This window comes from Lithobates pipiens, unplaced genomic scaffold (assembly GCF_037356315.1).
Source record: "Lithobates pipiens isolate NorthernLeopardFrog02 unplaced genomic scaffold, aLitPip1_a1.2 Scaffold_1, whole genome shotgun sequence".
Taxonomy (NCBI): domain Eukaryota; kingdom Metazoa; phylum Chordata; class Amphibia; order Anura; family Ranidae; genus Lithobates; species Lithobates pipiens.
Window position 1 is genome coordinate 175,049,390 of NW_027507685.1, and position 17,710 is coordinate 175,067,099.

A 17,710-nucleotide genomic window follows, 5' to 3' on the forward strand; every position below is an offset into this window, starting at 1 on the left:
AAGGTCATACCACAACATCTCAATAGGATTCAGGTCAGGACTTTGGCTAGGCCACTCCAAAGTCTTCATTTTGTTTTTCTTCAGCCATTCGGTGGTGGACTTGCTGGTGTGTTTAGGATCATTGTCCTGCTGCAGAACCCAAGATCGTTTCAGCTTGAGTACACAAACAGATGGTCGGACATTCTCCTTCAGGATCTCTTGGTAGACAGCAGAATTCATAGTTCCTTTTATCACGGCAAGTCTTCCAGGTCCTGAAGCAGCAAAACAGCCCCAGACCATCACACTACCACCACCATATTTTACTGTTGGTATAATGTTCTTTTTATGAAATGCAGTGTTCCTTCTACGCCAGATATACTTGGACACACACCTTCCAAAGAGTTCCACTTTTGTCTCATCGGTCCACAGAATGTTGTCCCAAAAGTCTTGGGGATCATCAAGATGTGTTGTGGAGAAATTGAGACGAGCTTTGATGTTCTTTTTGCTCAGCAGTGGTTTTCTCCTTGGAACTCTGCCATGCAGGCCATTTTTGCCCAGTCTTTTCCTGATGGTGGAGGCATGAACGCTGACCTTAACTGAGGCAAATGAGGCCTGCAGTTCCTTGGACGTTGTTGTGGGGTCTTTTGTGACCTCTTGGATGAGTCGTCGCTGCGCTCTTGGGGTAATTTTGGGCGGCCGGCCACTCCTGGGAAGGTTCACCACTGTTCCATGTCTTCACCATTTGTGGATAATGGCTCTCACTGTGGTTCGCTGGATTCCCAAAGCTTTGGAAATGGCTTTATAACCCTTTCCAGACTGATAGATCTCAATTACTTTCTTTCTCAATTGTTCCTGAATTTCTTTGGGTCTCGGCATGATGTGTAGCTTTTAAGGATCTTCTGGTGGACCTTACTGTGTCAAGCAGCTCCTATTTAAGTGATGCCTTGATTGTGAACAGGTGTGGCAATAATCAGGCCTGGGTGTGGCTAGAGAAATTGAACTCAGGTGTGGACAACCACAGTTATAGTATGTTTTAACAAGGGGGGCAATCACTTTTTCACACAGGGCCATGATGGTTTGGATTTTTTTTCACCTTTAATAATAAACACCTTCATTTACAAATTGCATTTTGTGTTTACTTGTGTTGTCCTTGACTATTGTTTAAATTGGTTTGATGTTCCGAAACACTTAAGTGTGACAAACATGCAAAGGAACAGGAAATGAGGAAGGGGCAAACACTTTTTCACACCACTGTATATATAAATGACTTTTGCCCATAGAGTGCTACTCTTTTTTATTTAGTTTTTTACATTTTTGCTTCCCATGTGTCCAATGGTTGGCAGCTGCACTGGGAGTCAGCTCTATTCTCAATACACCTTAATTTGACTGCCTGTTTTGAGTGCTTCAGGAACTCAATGTCAATATATAGCAATCCTTTTTGATAAGTACATAAAAATAGAAAATAGTGCAGCGCGCAAAAAAAAAAACACAAGAAATACATTTGGGTAATATCTGGCAAATCAAAGCCATATAAATAGTCCCAGTTCATATAGTATGAGAGCCAAAGATGACGTAGAAGATGACACCAAAAGGTAAGAATAATCTCCCCAGTAGTGATCAGGGTGCTCAGAAAATATTGCAATTTATGTGCATCCTTAGTGCTTTCACCACGGTATACACAGGCCATCCTTGGCTCTCATACTATATGAACTGGGACCATTTTATATGGCTTTGATGTGCTAGATATTACGCCAATGTATTTTTAGTGTTATGGGTTTTTTTTTTTTTTTTTATGTTTTTAGCGCTGCTCTATTTTTATGATGTTTCCCCTACAAACCGGAACTCCATTTCTGGTTTTCCTATAAAAGTTTTACTTTTGGACAAGCATAGTCTGATTACCCATTGTTACAGAAGGCTCCGGCCACTGTGTATCCAGTAATGCAGTGCAGCAGTTTATTCTGCATACATTAATGTGTTATTCCAAAAAAAAACTTGACATGGGTTTTAACACCTTTTCTACTCTATGCAATACTACAAAAAAATATTCATATCATTTTTCTTTCTAGGAAGGGGGACAGAATTTATCATCAGCTTAAATCTCTTGGTGCCTCGCTTGACTGGGACCGAGCCTGCTTCACTATGGATGAGGTACGTGCTGTAGTTATCCTATCCTAGTTCTATGGGGTTGATTTACTAAAACTAGAGAGTGCAAAATCTGGAGCAACTTTGCATAGAAACCAATTGACTTTCCTGTTTTATTGTCAAAGCTTAATTGAAGAAGCTGAAGTTAGAAGCTGATTGCCTACTATGCACAGCTGCACCAGATTCTGCACTCTCTAGTTTTAGTAAATCAAGCCCTATGCATTTTGTTTTTGTGTTTTGTATAGAGAACCAGTTTCCCATTCGTTACTTCCTCACATCATATCTTGTTAATCCAAATCTTTTACATATAAAAGGTGGTATTGTAGAGCTGCACGCTTAATCGTCAAGATCAATTATTTCCCCCCTAATGATCTTAAAGCGGACCTTCAGTCATTTTTCTTAATCGTACATCACGGGACACAGACCCATAGTAATTACTATGTGGGTTACAGGCCACCTTCAGGTGATGCATACTGGCACACCCAAAGAACACTCCCTATGTAACCCCTCCCACTACTGGGAGTATCTCAGTTTTTTCACCAGTGTCTAAGGTGTTGGTTACAAGTAAAGATGTGTGCTGTGCTGAGCTCCACTGGAGCAATCCTTGCTGCGGCTAGCTATGCAGCTAGTTCCGTTCAAAGTGTCTTTTTAGACGAAATTGAATGGTACCCTGGCCTCGCGGCAGAAGAAATGAGGTTTAGCCTGTAACACCTCTCTTTCTAGAGAGCAGGACCCCGGGATCCAGTTCTTTTGGATTTTTCAGCCATAACATTTATTCTGACGGGGTGCTATTACGGGTCCAGGAGTGCGGATCCCCAATAAAAAGGGGCCCCAGTTCCTGATGTTTTTTTTTAAACTGAGCCCACCATGAGGGGTGAAGATTGGGTCTATTGGTTTTACCACAGAAATTCCTGCGGCGGGAAAGGTAAGTGGAGATTTCTAAGGAAGTTTTATGTTTCTTATGAATTGTCTCCTTTAGAAAGTAAATGTCATGCCTAAAAGTCACCACTGGGGGCTGTATAAAGCTTGTACCTTGCCTTGCTTTCTCAGATCATGCTGTGTCAGCCAAAGGTCCAGTCTCCACCGACTAGCAGTCACAGGACTCTGGTAAGATGTTGGGGGGGTGATTTTTTCTCTAAGAACACCCCCCCCCCACCCGTACAAAAGCTCTCCCCCTCTATCTGAGGTAGAGGGAGACGCCAGAACGATCGGCGTATGCCGCTCCGTTCTCCACTGCCTCTGTACGGCGGTTTGTCAACCCGCCTTCTCACCCCCCCCCCCCCCCACACACACACACACACACACACACACACACACACACACACACACACACACACACACACACACACACACACACACACCGATCCCGTCGGATTGGAGGCCCACGCTCTTGGCGAAAAAACACTCTTTTTGAAAAGAGGAGGTGGGGACATGGTGGGAACACGAAGTGGGCATAGCTTAGCGTGGTGTTGGCGTGCAGCAACGTCTATCGCAGGGGTACTTTTAAAAGGCTCAATTTTTTGCTGACTGCAGCTGTCGGAGAGACACAAAAGCTAAAAAGGGGCATGTAAGTGGTAACACAGGCATTCCTTTGGCACATTTACTGAAGCATCAGGCTGAGAGTTAATAGCAGCAACAGTTACTGGACTATCTGCTCAAGCAGTGAATGCGATTTTATTCTGGTAGTACCTCTGCATTTGTGCATCGGGCTATGGTCAGAAGGGGAGGTAGAAATACCCCAAAAAAGGGCTCAAAAGGGACTCCTTCAAGCTCTAAACAGCCAAAACTCATCTTTACAGTGGCATCCTCCCCTGAGAGGGGGTGGCCGGTCAAAGTGAGCCATCAGGGTTATCAAATATTGCAATTGTTTTCAATACTGCCGCCCCTGTCTATATTACTGGAGAGGGTTTTTTCCTCAAGCCATAATAGGATTGGCTAGTGGCTTTAATTGCATCCCAGAAGGGTCCCTTTCCATTACCCAGGACCCTTAAACAGGATCTGGGAGTGGGAGAAGATGAATTTTCCTCAGAGGACCTTGGAGAGGCTGATGACTCCTCTTCTGAGGGGTCAAATCCACGAGGTCAGCTTTACAATCTGAAAGATTGATGGTGCATTTTTGCTACTCTTTATTGAGTCGGTTGATATGCCCACTTTTTGTGTGGGTTCACTAAAGGCTCCCCAAGCTGTGCATGCCTTTCCTGTCCATTCATTGCTGGAAAAGCTTATGTATTCTGAGTGGGATCACCCAGATAAGAATTTGTTTCCTCTTATAACACATTATCCTATGGAGGAAAAATTCACTAAGAGGTGGGAGATGCCAGCAATTGTTGCTGTTATATCCTCTGTGAATGAAAGTTAGACTTGTCCGGTAGACAGTGCTCATATGCTTAGGAATCCAACGGATAAGGAGTTGGAATTCCTATTATTAAAAAAAACACCTTTTTCCCTGATGACTCACACCAATTGCTGCTAGCGCAGGTTATGTCAATCATTGAGAGACCAGTTTAAACACGTGTTCAAGGTTATTCCTGATCAGCAGGCCAAGATTTAGCTGAGTTTCCAGTGGCATTATGTTTAACAATAGATGCCATAAGAGATTCTATTCTTCAAGCCTCGCACCTTATGCTTGGGCTGGGGCATAGGCATAGAATCTTGTGGTTGAAAGATTGGTCAGCCGAAGCATCGTGCAAAGCGCCTGGCTAGCTTTCCTTTTCGGTGAGCAGCTGTTTGGGGATGATTTGGATAAATACATCCAAAAAAAATTCTAGTGGAAAAGGTACCCTTTTGCTAGTTAGGAAGAGGCGTAATAGTATTTAATTTAAACAAGCTCCTTTTCCAGTGTCGGGAGTTCAAGAGGGGAATTGGAGCCTCCTTATGAGGGGTCACCCCCGCTTGCTCAAAGTGGGGGGAAGACTTCTGCAGTTCTCACGGGTCTGGTAGGAAGAGTGCTGGGAGCCTATGGCCACATCACCCTGAAATCGCCCGATCTTGTCTGATCTCAGAGGCTAAGTAGGGTCGGGTCTTGACAGTACCTGGATGGGGGACAACCTGGGAATACCAGGTGCCGAAGGCTGCAGATGGGTGACTTTCTCAATAACTCTGTGAAAGAAGGGGAAGGTGAGGAGGAGGAAGGAGAAGGGGGGGGGGGGAGAGAAGGGAAGGAAAAGGGAGGAGGAATAGAAAAAGAAACGTAAGAAATTGAGAGAGAGGGAAAGAAGCAAGAAAAGAAACGAAACAAGAGGAGAGAGGATGAGCAAGAAAAAAAGGATTGCAATATATAGGTGCAAGAAAAGAGGAGAGAAAGAAAGCAGGATAGAGAGAAAAAAGGAGAGAAAATAAGGGAAAATTAAAATTGTTTTCTATGTGCCCTTGTGTTTAAGCCTGCATTGATCAATGCAAATCAGCACAGCTCAATGGACACACACACAAGTCATTAAAGTGAATCTCTTAGCCAACATCTAAATACACAATTCGAAATACAGTACATGCACATGGACTGTTTTATCTGCCGACATGTGTAATTCTGTTTAACTATTCTTGTGATTCAAACACCTCTGCCGCACCAAATGTTCAGGGAGGTGACACTTCTTTTTTTACTAGTTCATTTTTGAAGCTTCCCGTGTCACCTTTCAGAAGTTTAGACACTATGGATTCGTTGTCCAATGGTGTCAACGTTACTGTACAAGGCTGAGTTCGTAAACACATGTGGATCACTAAAATGACTGAATAGAATAGGAACTATTTGTGTATTTGTTGACAGGATTTTGCTTTGAATAAAATCTTTTTAGTTGTTGGCCATACAACCCTATTTACTTTTATTTTTTAGTATTGTTAGGAAATGTATTTTATTAGTGTTTACAAATAATGGTAGTGATTATCAGCCCTAAAATAAGATTGGATCTAAAATGAAATAGTTGGAAAACATTAAAAAGAAATAGAGGTGAAGAATGGCCCGATTTCCATTGAAATGTTTGTGGTTTTGCTTTCCCTTTGTCCAGGGTTTCTCCCGGGCGGTGTCTGAAGCATTTATTCATCTCTATGAGGATGGTTTAGTCTCTCGTCGACGCCGCCTTGTTAACTGGTCCTGTGCCTTGCGCTCAGCTATATCTGACATTGAGGTAAGATTATTAGAAATATGATTTGTAGTATTTTATATAGTATTGAAGCCAAATCATATCTGTATTCTGTTCATTGAAAGTGAAAGGCGGATTAGTAGAGATCATTGATTATTGGGCCACTGTAAGAAAATGGAGGGTGAATTAAATGAGTAAAAATACGGACATTAATAAAGAATATCACTATTAATCAACACTCACTTCTCTCTGATCGATATGGGTATTTCCTAAAAGGAATGAAACATGAACAGCTTAGGTACTGGTAAGGAAATGTTACATAAAACAACATTTTAGAGCCACAAAAATTATAACTAAAGATTAATAGCAATAATACCCAATATGGCATACGTTCTCTACAAATATATATTTTATCCAGCAATGCCATTCCTTATCCCACCTGCAGGAGTAGGACACTAGGTACAACCAAAAAATTAAAGCACAACTCAAGGGCGGCCCTGCTTGTGGTCAAACAAAAATGATATGTTTGTACTCGCCATAAAATCTTGTTCTGAGTCCATTGAAGGACGCAGCACCTGCCCTGTTTTACTGGTTCCTTGTCTTGGGTTCTAATACTGTTGGCTGCTAAATTAATGTGTGTTGCAGATTGGGGGGCTTGTGTCTTTCAATGAACTCCAAGAAAAAGATTTTATAAAAGAGTTTAAAAGAAATCCCACTTTCATCTCCCCCCCCCCCTTTTTTTTTTTTCTCTTTTGCATTCTGTTCATTAAATCCTTTTTCCTTATTCATTCTCCCTCTCTCCCTCCCTCTCTCTCTCCCTCTCCCCCTTCCCTTTTTTTCCTCACCTTCCCCTTCTTTCACAAAAGATAAAAGGATACTGAATCTCTCTTGGCATTGTATCACAATTTAGTTCTACAGCCAACTAAGTATCATCTTGTAGTATTAGCTGCTTCTTGCTCAGTTGGCGCACAGCACCTTGCTGTTACAGTATATAGAAGACATTTCAGTTGTATTGTTCAGCATGCTCTGTGTTCTTTCATTGTAGGTGGAGAACAGACAGATGACCGGTAAAACTTACCTTACCGTGCCGGGATATGAGAGAAAAGTTCCTTTTGGGCTTCTCTTCAGCTTTGCTTATCCCACAGAAGGTGGAAGTAAGATCTTCAACATGTTTTATTGCTTTTATGTTTCCTTATTTACTTGCATTATTACGCCTCCTCTTACATTTTCATCAATGTGCCCTCCCTAGATGACGAAATCACAGTGGCCACCACACGTCCGGAGACCATGCTGGGTGACACTGCTGTAGCTGTCCATCCTGATGACAAAAGATACCAGGTCAGCTCTCTGCCTTACATTCAGTTAAAGTGAATCTGAAACTTTTCTTTGTTATAGGGATCCTCTAGAAATGTTAATTTTGCATAGGAAATATCCTGAAAAATTTAGATTTTTGTCTGGAATTACACCTGAAAATATCAGCGTATTTCCTAGGGGGTGAGGGTGCCTAGGCACTCCTGTGTGGACAGCCTCATAACTGTTTATCTGCAGTGAGCATTGCTGCCTCTGACTGCTAGTCTCAGGAGATTTGGCATGAGATCTGGTAATGTCACAACTGTGCACCTGCCTGGGGACTCTGACATGCTGGCTGCCACCACACAGAGACAGTACACAACAAGGTATGGTAAGACTTGATGATACATCAGCTGCTAGCAGATGCAGGTAATGCTGGCCACTAGTCCATTGCGCCATGCCTGCCTTTTTTTGGGCACAGCTTCCAGAGTTCAGGCCCTCTTTAATGGGTAAGTTCACCATTAGGAGCATGTTACACCCATATTTAGGGTGTAACCTGCTCTTATGCACCCACTTTCTGCCGCCAGAGTCCCCACTCTGACAGCGGCAGAGGATCCTTTCCCCACACCCACTGTTAGGCCACGTACACACGGGCGGACTGTCTGACGGACTTGGTCCGCTGAAACGTGTTTCAGCGAACAGTCCGCTCGTGTGTGGGCTTCAGCGGACTTTTTCAGCGGACAGTCTGGCGGACTAAGTCTTTCGGAAATTTCCGTAATATTGTCCGTCCAAATTTGGTTTCAGTGGACAGTCGGCTCGTGTGTAGGCAAGTTGGACGGACTAAGTATGGCGCATGCTCAGAAAGGATTTACACGGCCGAAGGTTGCATTGCAGTGTATTGGACGTCGTATTTCTAGTCCCGTCGTACGTGCTGTACACGTCATCGCGCAAGCTTTCAGCGGACTGTCTGTTCATCGTGTGTGGTCAAGTCCGTTCATTCAAAAGTAGGACGGACTGTCTGTCGGATTGTCTGACGGACTTAGTTGGACGGACAGTCCGCCCGTTTGTACGCGGCCTTACATTTTGAAAACGGCACAGCTGCGTGGGGAATCTGAATGAAAAAAATACAAGTCACGTCCAAAACTGTGGCAAACGGATTTATAGTATCAATGAACTGCGAGCGTGCGGATCAGCTTACAGTTCACATTGCCTATTGCTCAGGAACTATCTGCCCATACAAAGGTATGGTCGGTGAGATCTAGACAGTGTGTGCAGGGAGCCTGTGAATCACTGTGCTCTGCAGGCTCCAGTAAAAAATATAATAAATGCAAATGTTTTTTTCCCTGCAAAAATATGTACATTTATTATTTGTTTAACAAAGGGGAGCTTTAATTGATGAGTGCTTTTCATATAATTTTTGTTCTGATCTTGATCATGTATTTTGTTTGTGACAACATTGCTAAAGTTTCAAGAAAACTCATCAGGATAAGAATATGGAAGCTGCCATTGCTGATTGGGGGGAGTGAAAGAAAGGATTGTGTTGCTCGCTTGTTTGCGATTTGGAGATTCGGGGCTACATCAGGTTCAGAGCTGTAATTATACACACATAACTCGGGGAGCTTAAATGTTATTGGTATTAATTTAACTCTTGTTAACATATGGTGTCAGATGTTACAGTTTTATTTATCATCACAGAAATTCCACGGAAAGAATCTCTTTCATCCTTTCACTGGACGTTTAATTCCTGTTGTCACCCACAGCCTGGTCAATCCTGAGTTTGGCACAGGTCAGTATTGGGTCTCCTGGTGTTTGTCACTAGGGATGATCTCAGGCGTGTTCGGATCTCTGTGTGCAGTGACGGCTTCGTGGTGGGATTGCGATCTGAACACACCTGAGCCCATCCAGATTTGACACTAATAATCATTGATCTTCACAAAGCACAGATCTCTAATGCTGGGTAGTCAGCTGATTTCTGGTTAGAATCAATTTATCACAATCCTAGATTTGTATATTAGTGATTTCAAACTTCTGCTCTTTTGCTCTTTCATGTAGTTGTCAGAACCAGGCAAAAGGAAAGATGCAGCTGTTTGCTTGTGAGCAGCATAGATGTATCTTCTGACCTGTATTTCAGGAGCTGTAAAGATCACCCCTGCCCACAGCCTGGTGGATTTTGAGATGGCCAAGGATCTGGAATTGCCCTTAGTTTCTGTGATTGGGGAAGATGGGACAATGACACAAGCCAGTGGAGACTGGATCCAGGTTAAACATGTTTTGATCTTTTTTAGGTTTTGAGACACTTTTGGTATTTCCCTGTTCTGTTTGTTGCCCCAAGCTGGCCTCACACAGGACTGTCTGATTGTACAATCTACTGTATGTAATATGATCTATTCTATTGATAACCAGCCAGACATGCTATTGCATACTACATATATACATACTAATTAGCAAGTCTAGTTGAGATTGTACATTCAAACTGTAACATGTATGGCCAGGTTTAGATTACAGGGAGCCTTGCATCATCATCAATGTGTTTTGTCTGTCAGGGTGTGAAAAGATTTGATGCCCGAGAGAAGATTGTGGCTGGACTAAAAGAGAAGAAGCTATATAGAGGGGAGAGCGAACACTCCATGGTTCTTCCTGTCTGCAGGTAGGTGTAGCCCTACTCTACTCCTCTTCTGAGACTGGTGTAGATGAACACATTTATCCACCCTGTGGTGCGAAAGGCAATGTTTCATTTTTTTATATACTAGAATACGATGTAGGGTGTCTAATATTACATTTAAAGAGTTGCAGTGCAAGTTTTTTTTTTTTTTTTTTTTAGTTTTAGGTAGATTAAAAAAGAGTTGGAACTCCTGTCAAGTTTTAATTGGCTCCTGTGTTCCCACTAGGTAGATTCAACCGCTTTTTTGTCCTGGTGAACATTGTCACTGAGGGTCAGTTCACACCATACCCGCACATGAATCGCATAGGAACTGCATTCAAAACACACTCCATTTGTGATCTGCATCGGGTTTCAATACAAAGTTAATGACACCCCAAACACAGGATGTTTGCCTGCCACAGATTACCTAGTACTTTTGTACCATGCGATCTGGTTGCAGTGCCTTTTAAAAAGTAGTGCATGCATTAATTTTAGCGTGGTGCAGTTTAATCCAATTCAAAATGAATAGGCTGAAATTGCACTGCACAGGATTGCATGTGAATCGCTCAGGAACACTTAGCATGTTCCTTTGCCATTCATGTGCGGGCATGATGGGAACCAACCCTGAGACAAAGTGATGGGAAATTCTAAATATTAGTTATTACCAGAAGAACAGGTGACAGTGGGGACAGCAGTGTTAGACTATCGTCACGCTAGTGACAGATTAGCAATCCTGTTGCTGGTGAGAACTCAGTGGCAGAAACACATGTGGGCATTGGAACACTCACCTACTTACAGGTGTCTCTCTCTCGCCCACTGGACAAGCAAAGCATCGCTTTCTTGCTGACAACTTACATTTTGAAGAGTTTTCAGCAGTGAGGGAGTGATACCTCTGTGATAAAATCCTATGTGGGAGTGGCACACAGAAAGCAGATAAGGGTTCTCCCTGCCTTTTTAACAATCTTTTAGCTTGCTAATTCCCACTTGCGGCAGTGTGACATTAAACACTTGCCAACCAGCCGCCGTCATTATACTGCGGCAGGTCGGCTCGTTCCCGTAAATCGCCAGAGCTGTATGTCGCTCTTTCAAGAACTATAGCAGGTGCGCACCCGCTGCCTGGTGGGGAGGCAATGCGTGTGGCCAGCACCCGTGAACGATCCACGGAGAGCCAGAACGGGGATCTGTCAGTGTAAACAAACAGATCCCCATTCTGACAGGGGAGTTGGAGAGTGATCGTCTGTTCCTAGTGAACAGGAACAGCGATCTGTCTCCTCCTCCAGTCAGTCCCCTCCCCCCACAGTTAGAAACATCTCCCAGGGAACACATTTAACCCCTTGATCACCACTAGTGTTAACCCCTTCCCTGTCAGTGTCATTTATACAGTAATCGGTGCATTTTTATAGCACTGATCGCTGTATAAATGTCAGTGGTCCCAAAAAAGTGTCAAAAGTGTCTGATTGGTCCGCCGCAGTGTCGCAGTGCCACTAAAAATTGATGATCACTGCCATTACTAGTAAAAAAAATAATAATAAAAATGCCATAAATTCCCTAATTTGTAGACGCTATAACTTTTGTGCAAACCAATCAATTATACGCTTATTGTAATTTTTTGTTTTCCCCCAAAAATATTTAGAATACATATTGGCCTATACTGATTAAGAAAATTTGTTTTTGCATTTTTTTTGGGGGGGGGGGGGATGTCAGTCCTTTTTTTGTTTATAGCGCAAAAAATAAAAACCACAGAGGTGATCAAATACCACCAAAAGAAAGCTCTATTTGTGGGGGAAAAAAGGATGTCACTCTTGTTTAAGTAGAGCGTCGTACAACTGCGCATTTTAAATCGATGCAGTTCCGTATTGAAAATAATGCCCCGGTTATTATGGGGGAAAATCTTCCGGTCCTTAAGTAGTTAACCTGAAAAGAATGCTGACACATTTTTGGTTACTACACTCTACCAGGCCAGCACCTTCTCTAATGGGCAGTCTGTTTGCACATGAACCAACCTACAATCCAATCCCTGTAGAAGGTCACCAAAGTCCACCCTTGCCCCATAAACGACCACAGGAAAGTTTGTGTTTTGCAGTGTGCCGATTCAGCTATTGAGCTTGTAGCTGCTTCATGCATAAAGGTGTTTGTTAACCCAAAAACTGAATTACCTTACAAAAATCCTCTTTGTTTAATTTTTTACTGGTACAACAGCAAGCTTTTTACTGGGTGGGTGATGCATGCTTAGAAAGTCTTGTTGATCCTGCCACCACCTGCCTCTTCCTGAGAGTACTGATTGATGTGGTAGCATTGCCATCATACACACCAACACCGACAAACGGACGCCATGCTGAGACACAACACACCTGTAGTCCGCACTCAGCTGTGGCCACATCTCCTGCACCACCTTGTAATGCTTGATGGATGAGGGTTCCCTAAAGCCCTGTACACACTATCAGAATATCGTATAAAATATACCGCTTTTGAATCGATCGTACGATAATCTGATCGTTCGTACCCAGCTTTCGTCTGAAATTTTCCGAAGGGACAAACGCAACATTTTTTTTCTCATAGGATTCTAGATCAAACTATTTTCCTTTAATCAGTGCAGTTTTCATCTGAAAATACAATACAAATACACTACATCACTTCTAAATTTTTATTTTGTTGTCCGAGAATTTTCCTACTTTAGTAATCTATTCGTTTTCGATATGAGACTAATAGCATGCAAAAAAAAAAAAATTAGATGATCATTCGTCCGGTAATGTCATTGTGTGTACTAGGCTTAACCATTTGCTCATACATCAGCAAATCAGCACGAGAATTGAAGTATGCAGCGGCTTCAATGACCTACTATGTGGTGGAAGGGATATTTGGCCAATTGTGCATACAGTACTATTCCTTAATGATCTTTCTATTCCTTGAATGAAACTTCACAGAATCCTAAAACAGCAAAACAATATCCTGCGATTAATGCCTCTGTCCATGACCTACGGAGAGTACCTCTTAAGCTACTTATCTGATCAGTTTATTTCATGTGTGTTATGTTATGTGTGTAAGTATGCATGAAAAGGCCTTAAAGTGTAAAAACACTATAAACTCTGCTAATCCCTTTTAACAATATTAAAGCGGTATTAAACCAAAGAGCAATTTTATATTGCAGTTTACCAATCATTAGATGTGGTGGCTGCATATGTTTTCTTTTTTTTTTTAGTCTGTTTTCACCTGGTGATCTGGGTAGTAATGCACCTCCTATATTAGGGTGCCCCCACTGTGCCTGAAGGAGCACAGGAGACGCATTTGGACAGCAGCATTTCCAGTCTGGGAGGAGGGGAGCTTAATTGTAATAAGTAGTTACAGCAAAACTTTTTTTTTTTTTTTTTGGGATAAAGGTTTTACATAAATGCTGATCATTGTAACACCCCTGCGCCATCACATCTAAGACTTGGTGAGCTGCAATATCGTAAATGTTGGCTTTTGGATTTAATACCACTTTAACTACTTGCCGACCGCTGCACACCGATATACGTTGGCACAATGGCAGCAGTGGGCAAATGGGTGTACTTGTATGTCTCCTTTAAGAGGCGGGGATAGCAGGCACGTGCCTGCCGCATGCAGAGTGACTGTGCCCACGGTATCGGCGGACTCGGCGTCCGCCGGTCTCCCGGTGATCGCATCACGGAGCCTCAGAACGGGGAAGTGTCTATGTAAACAAAGCATTTCCCCATTCTGCTTTGTGACGTGACAGAGATCGCTGCTCTGTCATCGAGATCAGTGATCGCTGTCATGTGAGGTGTAGCCCATCCACCCCGCAGTTAGAATCACTCCCTAGGACACACAACCCCTTCATCGCCCCCTAGTGGTTAACCCCTTCTTTGCCAGTGTCATTTACACAGTAATCAGTGCATTTTTATAGCATTGATCGCTGTATAAATTACAATGATCTCAAAATAGTGTCAAAAGTGTCCGATCTGTCCGCCATACATACATGTCGCAGTCCCAATAAAAATTGCAGATCACTGCCATTACTAATAAAAAAAAAAGAAAATTATAATAAAAATGCCATAAAACTATCCCCTATTTTGTAGATGCTATAACTTTTGTGCAGACCAATCAATATACACTTTTTGCAACTTTTTTTTTTTTTTTTACCAAAAATATGTAGAAGAATACATATCGGCCTAAACTGAGGGAAAAAAATGTGTTTTTTATATTTTTATATATATATATATATATATATATATATATATATATATATATATATATATATATATTTTTTTTTTTTTTTGGGGGATATTATAGCAAAAAGTAAAAAATATTGCCTTTTTTTCAAAATTGTCGCTCCTTTTTTTGTTTATAGCGCAAAAAATAAAAACCACCAAAAGAAAGCTCTTTTTGTGGGAAAAACAAAGGACATCAATTTTGTTTGGGTGCAATGTCGCACGACCGCGCAATTTTCAGTTAAATCGACACCGCGCGGAATCACAAAAAGTGCTCTGGTCAGGAATGGGGTCAATCTTCCGGGGCTGAAGTGGTTACGTAATGAATACTATTTTTGGTGTGATTGTACACACCGGTTTTTATATTAACTCATTTCTGCACCGCCTGGTGTGTTTGTCTATACGCCTGAGCAAAGGGTGGACTTCCCTATCACTAGACCACCTCTGTCCTTCTCCTCGTGCATAAGGTCCCTTTCACACTACCGATCCGTTCAGATCTGCATGTCAGTTTTTCAGGCGGACCTGAACGGATGCTCCATAGAGCTCTATGGAGCGTCGGATGTCAGCGATGACATGTCCGCTGACATCCGACCCGCTCCGATCCAAAAAAGTGTGACGGAGGAAAAAGCTATTTTTCCATCCGTCATCGGATCAGGTGACGACGGACACTGCAGTCCGTTGTCACCCGATCTCCCATAGGGGAGAGCGGCGCTGTGACAGGTCCGTCCCTGCACAGTGTGCAGAGACGGACCTGTCATCTCCCTGCTCAGCGGAGATCGCTCCGGCGATCCCCGCTGAGCAAGCGGATATCCACGGGGCTGATCAGCACTGATACGCCCCGTTTCTTGCTACAGGACAACTTAAAAAAAAAAAAAGAAAGGCCTGGTTTTAAAGGGAGGTTTGAGGTTATATAAGTTCCGCCAATATAAATCTTTCAGTTGGATCTCTTCTTTTTTTTTTTTTTTTTTTAATATATCTGTCTGATGATTTATCATTCTATCTCTGCCACTTTTCCTGTATTTGGCAGCCGGTCCGGTGATGTGATTGAACATTTGTTGAAGAACCAGTGGTTTGTGAACTGTGAGAAGATGGCGCAATCGGCTCTAGAGGTGAGTCGGGTTAGAGGGGTTCTAAAGGCTCTGTGTTTTTGTATCTTAAAGTGAAACTTTAGTCAGAAAATTAAGTCCTGCTAGATCACTTCAATTTGGCCAATTTTGCATGTATACTCATGCAAAAATAAGGGTCTATACACTTTGAAATTCAGTAATACACTGCTTCACCCTTCTCTGCACATACTCAGTTGCTCTCCCATTTTAGGCGTATTTGGGCACTGCTGAGTTTGGAGAGGCTGATCTACTGACAGCCTTAAACCGCAATTAAACCCCCCTATCCTTTACAGCCAATGAAGCTGCTTCTGTTTGATCTACAATGGCCATGGTGCTGCACATGTGATCAGTTATGACACCAGCCATTTGATGGTTTGACAGTTTGGTTGCGGACACAAGCAAATATGACAGTTACATTGCTGGAATGCCGGGATTGCTAACTGTTATTTGAAACCTTTAAATTGATGGGTTTAGTTTCTCTTCATGATTCACTGCTGTTCAGGGGCTTTGAGCTTCAGCGAAATGGCAGCCTCCAGCATTGCTCCTGTTTCGTCTTGCTGGAGACAATTTACAGCACACACTCAGTTTGGTAGCATTATTAACATGGAATGTATGTTTCTTGCTAAAGAACATTATTTTCTATCAAATTGTTATGGCTAAAGTTCTACTTTAATGCATTCCCTGCATTAAGGTAAAAACCACCCCACTAACTATTTCCCTCCCCCATCTGTCTAAAAACTTACTTGAGCTTGTAAGTGGTCCAGCACTGTGCCCGGCTGCAGTCTTCTCTCCCCTCTCTTCCTCTTCTCACAGGGACTCGGGCAGCAGTAGGAGTCATTGGCTCCTGTTGCAGTCAGTCAAATGCTGTGAGGAGGTATTGGGAGGTGGGGCCAAGCCATGCTGTGTGTGTGCCTGTGGAGCGAGCCCACAGGTGTCCATAGCAAGTGGCACACAGAAGAGGAGGAGCCTGAAGCTCCAGCGGCAGACCCCAGAAGAGGAGGATCCGTTTTGCTCTATGCAAAACCACTGCACAGAGCAGGTAAAGTATAACGTTTGTTATTTTAATATACAGAAATTCTAGACTTTACAATCCCTTTAACTGATGTTCTTGTACTGTGTGGATCTCTGTGTATGTTGTTTCTCACATGTGTGTTCTGAGTGTTCTTTATTTTTTCTAGGCTGTTGACTCAGGACAGTTACAGATCATTCCATCTTATCACCAGAAGAACTGGAGGAATTGGCTCTCAAATATCAGGTGGAAATTGAGTGTTTCACATGTTTTTGCAGTTCTATTAACAATTTTCTGTTGGGAATGTTCTTTTTTCGTGCCCTGCAATTTTCATTCTTAAAGGACAAGTTTACTTTAAAAAATAAAAATAAAATAATAAATGTAAATTTATTTTGCAGGTAAAAAGGAGGTATCGGCTCCCCCCTGAAAAAGGTGCCAAATGTGGCACAGGAGCGGGGCGGGGGGGGGGGGGGGGAGACAAATGAGTGGAAGTTACACTTTTGGGTGCAACTCCACTTTAAGATAAAGGGAGGAGCTAAAGGAACTGACTGCCTTTGTATTGGCTCTCATGTGATCATTGTCTACCACTATATAAACGCTACTCTTGCTATTGTAAGGCTGGCTATTCAGGGTTTGAATTGTTGCAGGAAATAAATTTGCTTGATTTCCCCATCAACACAGTCCCTGCCAAGCTATTGTCTTCTCCCGACACAGGAAACCGCCCCTGCTGGGAGAAGACAGTGATTATTGCTAGCAACTATACTAGTCACTAGAAATAATCGCAAGTAAAATCCAATAGGCTTGTTGTACCCAGGTTGATCAGCAGATCAACTTGGTACATTCAGCCTGCCCATACACAGATCGAATCTCAGCCGGTTCCTGCTTAACTGGCCAAGATTCGAACCACCAGCATAAGATGGTGCATTTTTGTTTTAAAAAAAATATCTGGGCAAAAAAATCCCTCCAAAGCATGCACATTTCCCCATGTTTTGTCTTTTTAAAAACACTGCAAGCAAGGAAAGAATACCTGTTGGTTGATCTGCCAGAAGTTCAGTGAACTCTGTCCTGGAGAGGAGAGCAGGAATTATTCTGTAGTCCTAACTTGCATCCTGCCTTAGGCTGACAACACAGCTCCTCCATAGCTACAGTACAGTAAATGAGTGTTGTCATCCTAGGACAGAAGTGTGTCATTGGCAGGATCACCAGGTGAAAATAAAGGATATAATACAAAAGAAACAAGTGCGCATCCACTAATGAATTAAATA

General features: G+C 42.6%; 1 protein-coding gene across 1 annotated transcript in view; it reads left to right on the forward strand.

The window, feature by feature from the left end:
• VARS2 (valyl-tRNA synthetase 2, mitochondrial) overlaps nt 1–17,710 on the forward strand; it is a 66,665-nt gene that overhangs the window by 22,505 nt on the left and 26,450 nt on the right. The window contains exons 8-16 of the mRNA XM_077478937.1: nt 2,046–2,127; nt 6,120–6,239; nt 7,240–7,348; nt 7,444–7,532; nt 9,180–9,270; nt 9,616–9,743; nt 10,028–10,131; nt 15,358–15,439; nt 16,615–16,691. Of these exons, the coding sequence (XP_077335063.1) occupies nt 2,046–2,127; nt 6,120–6,239; nt 7,240–7,348; nt 7,444–7,532; nt 9,180–9,270; nt 9,616–9,743; nt 10,028–10,131; nt 15,358–15,439; nt 16,615–16,691 (882 nt within the window). The remainder of the gene's footprint in view (nt 1–2,045; nt 2,128–6,119; nt 6,240–7,239; nt 7,349–7,443; nt 7,533–9,179; nt 9,271–9,615; nt 9,744–10,027; nt 10,132–15,357; nt 15,440–16,614; nt 16,692–17,710) is intronic.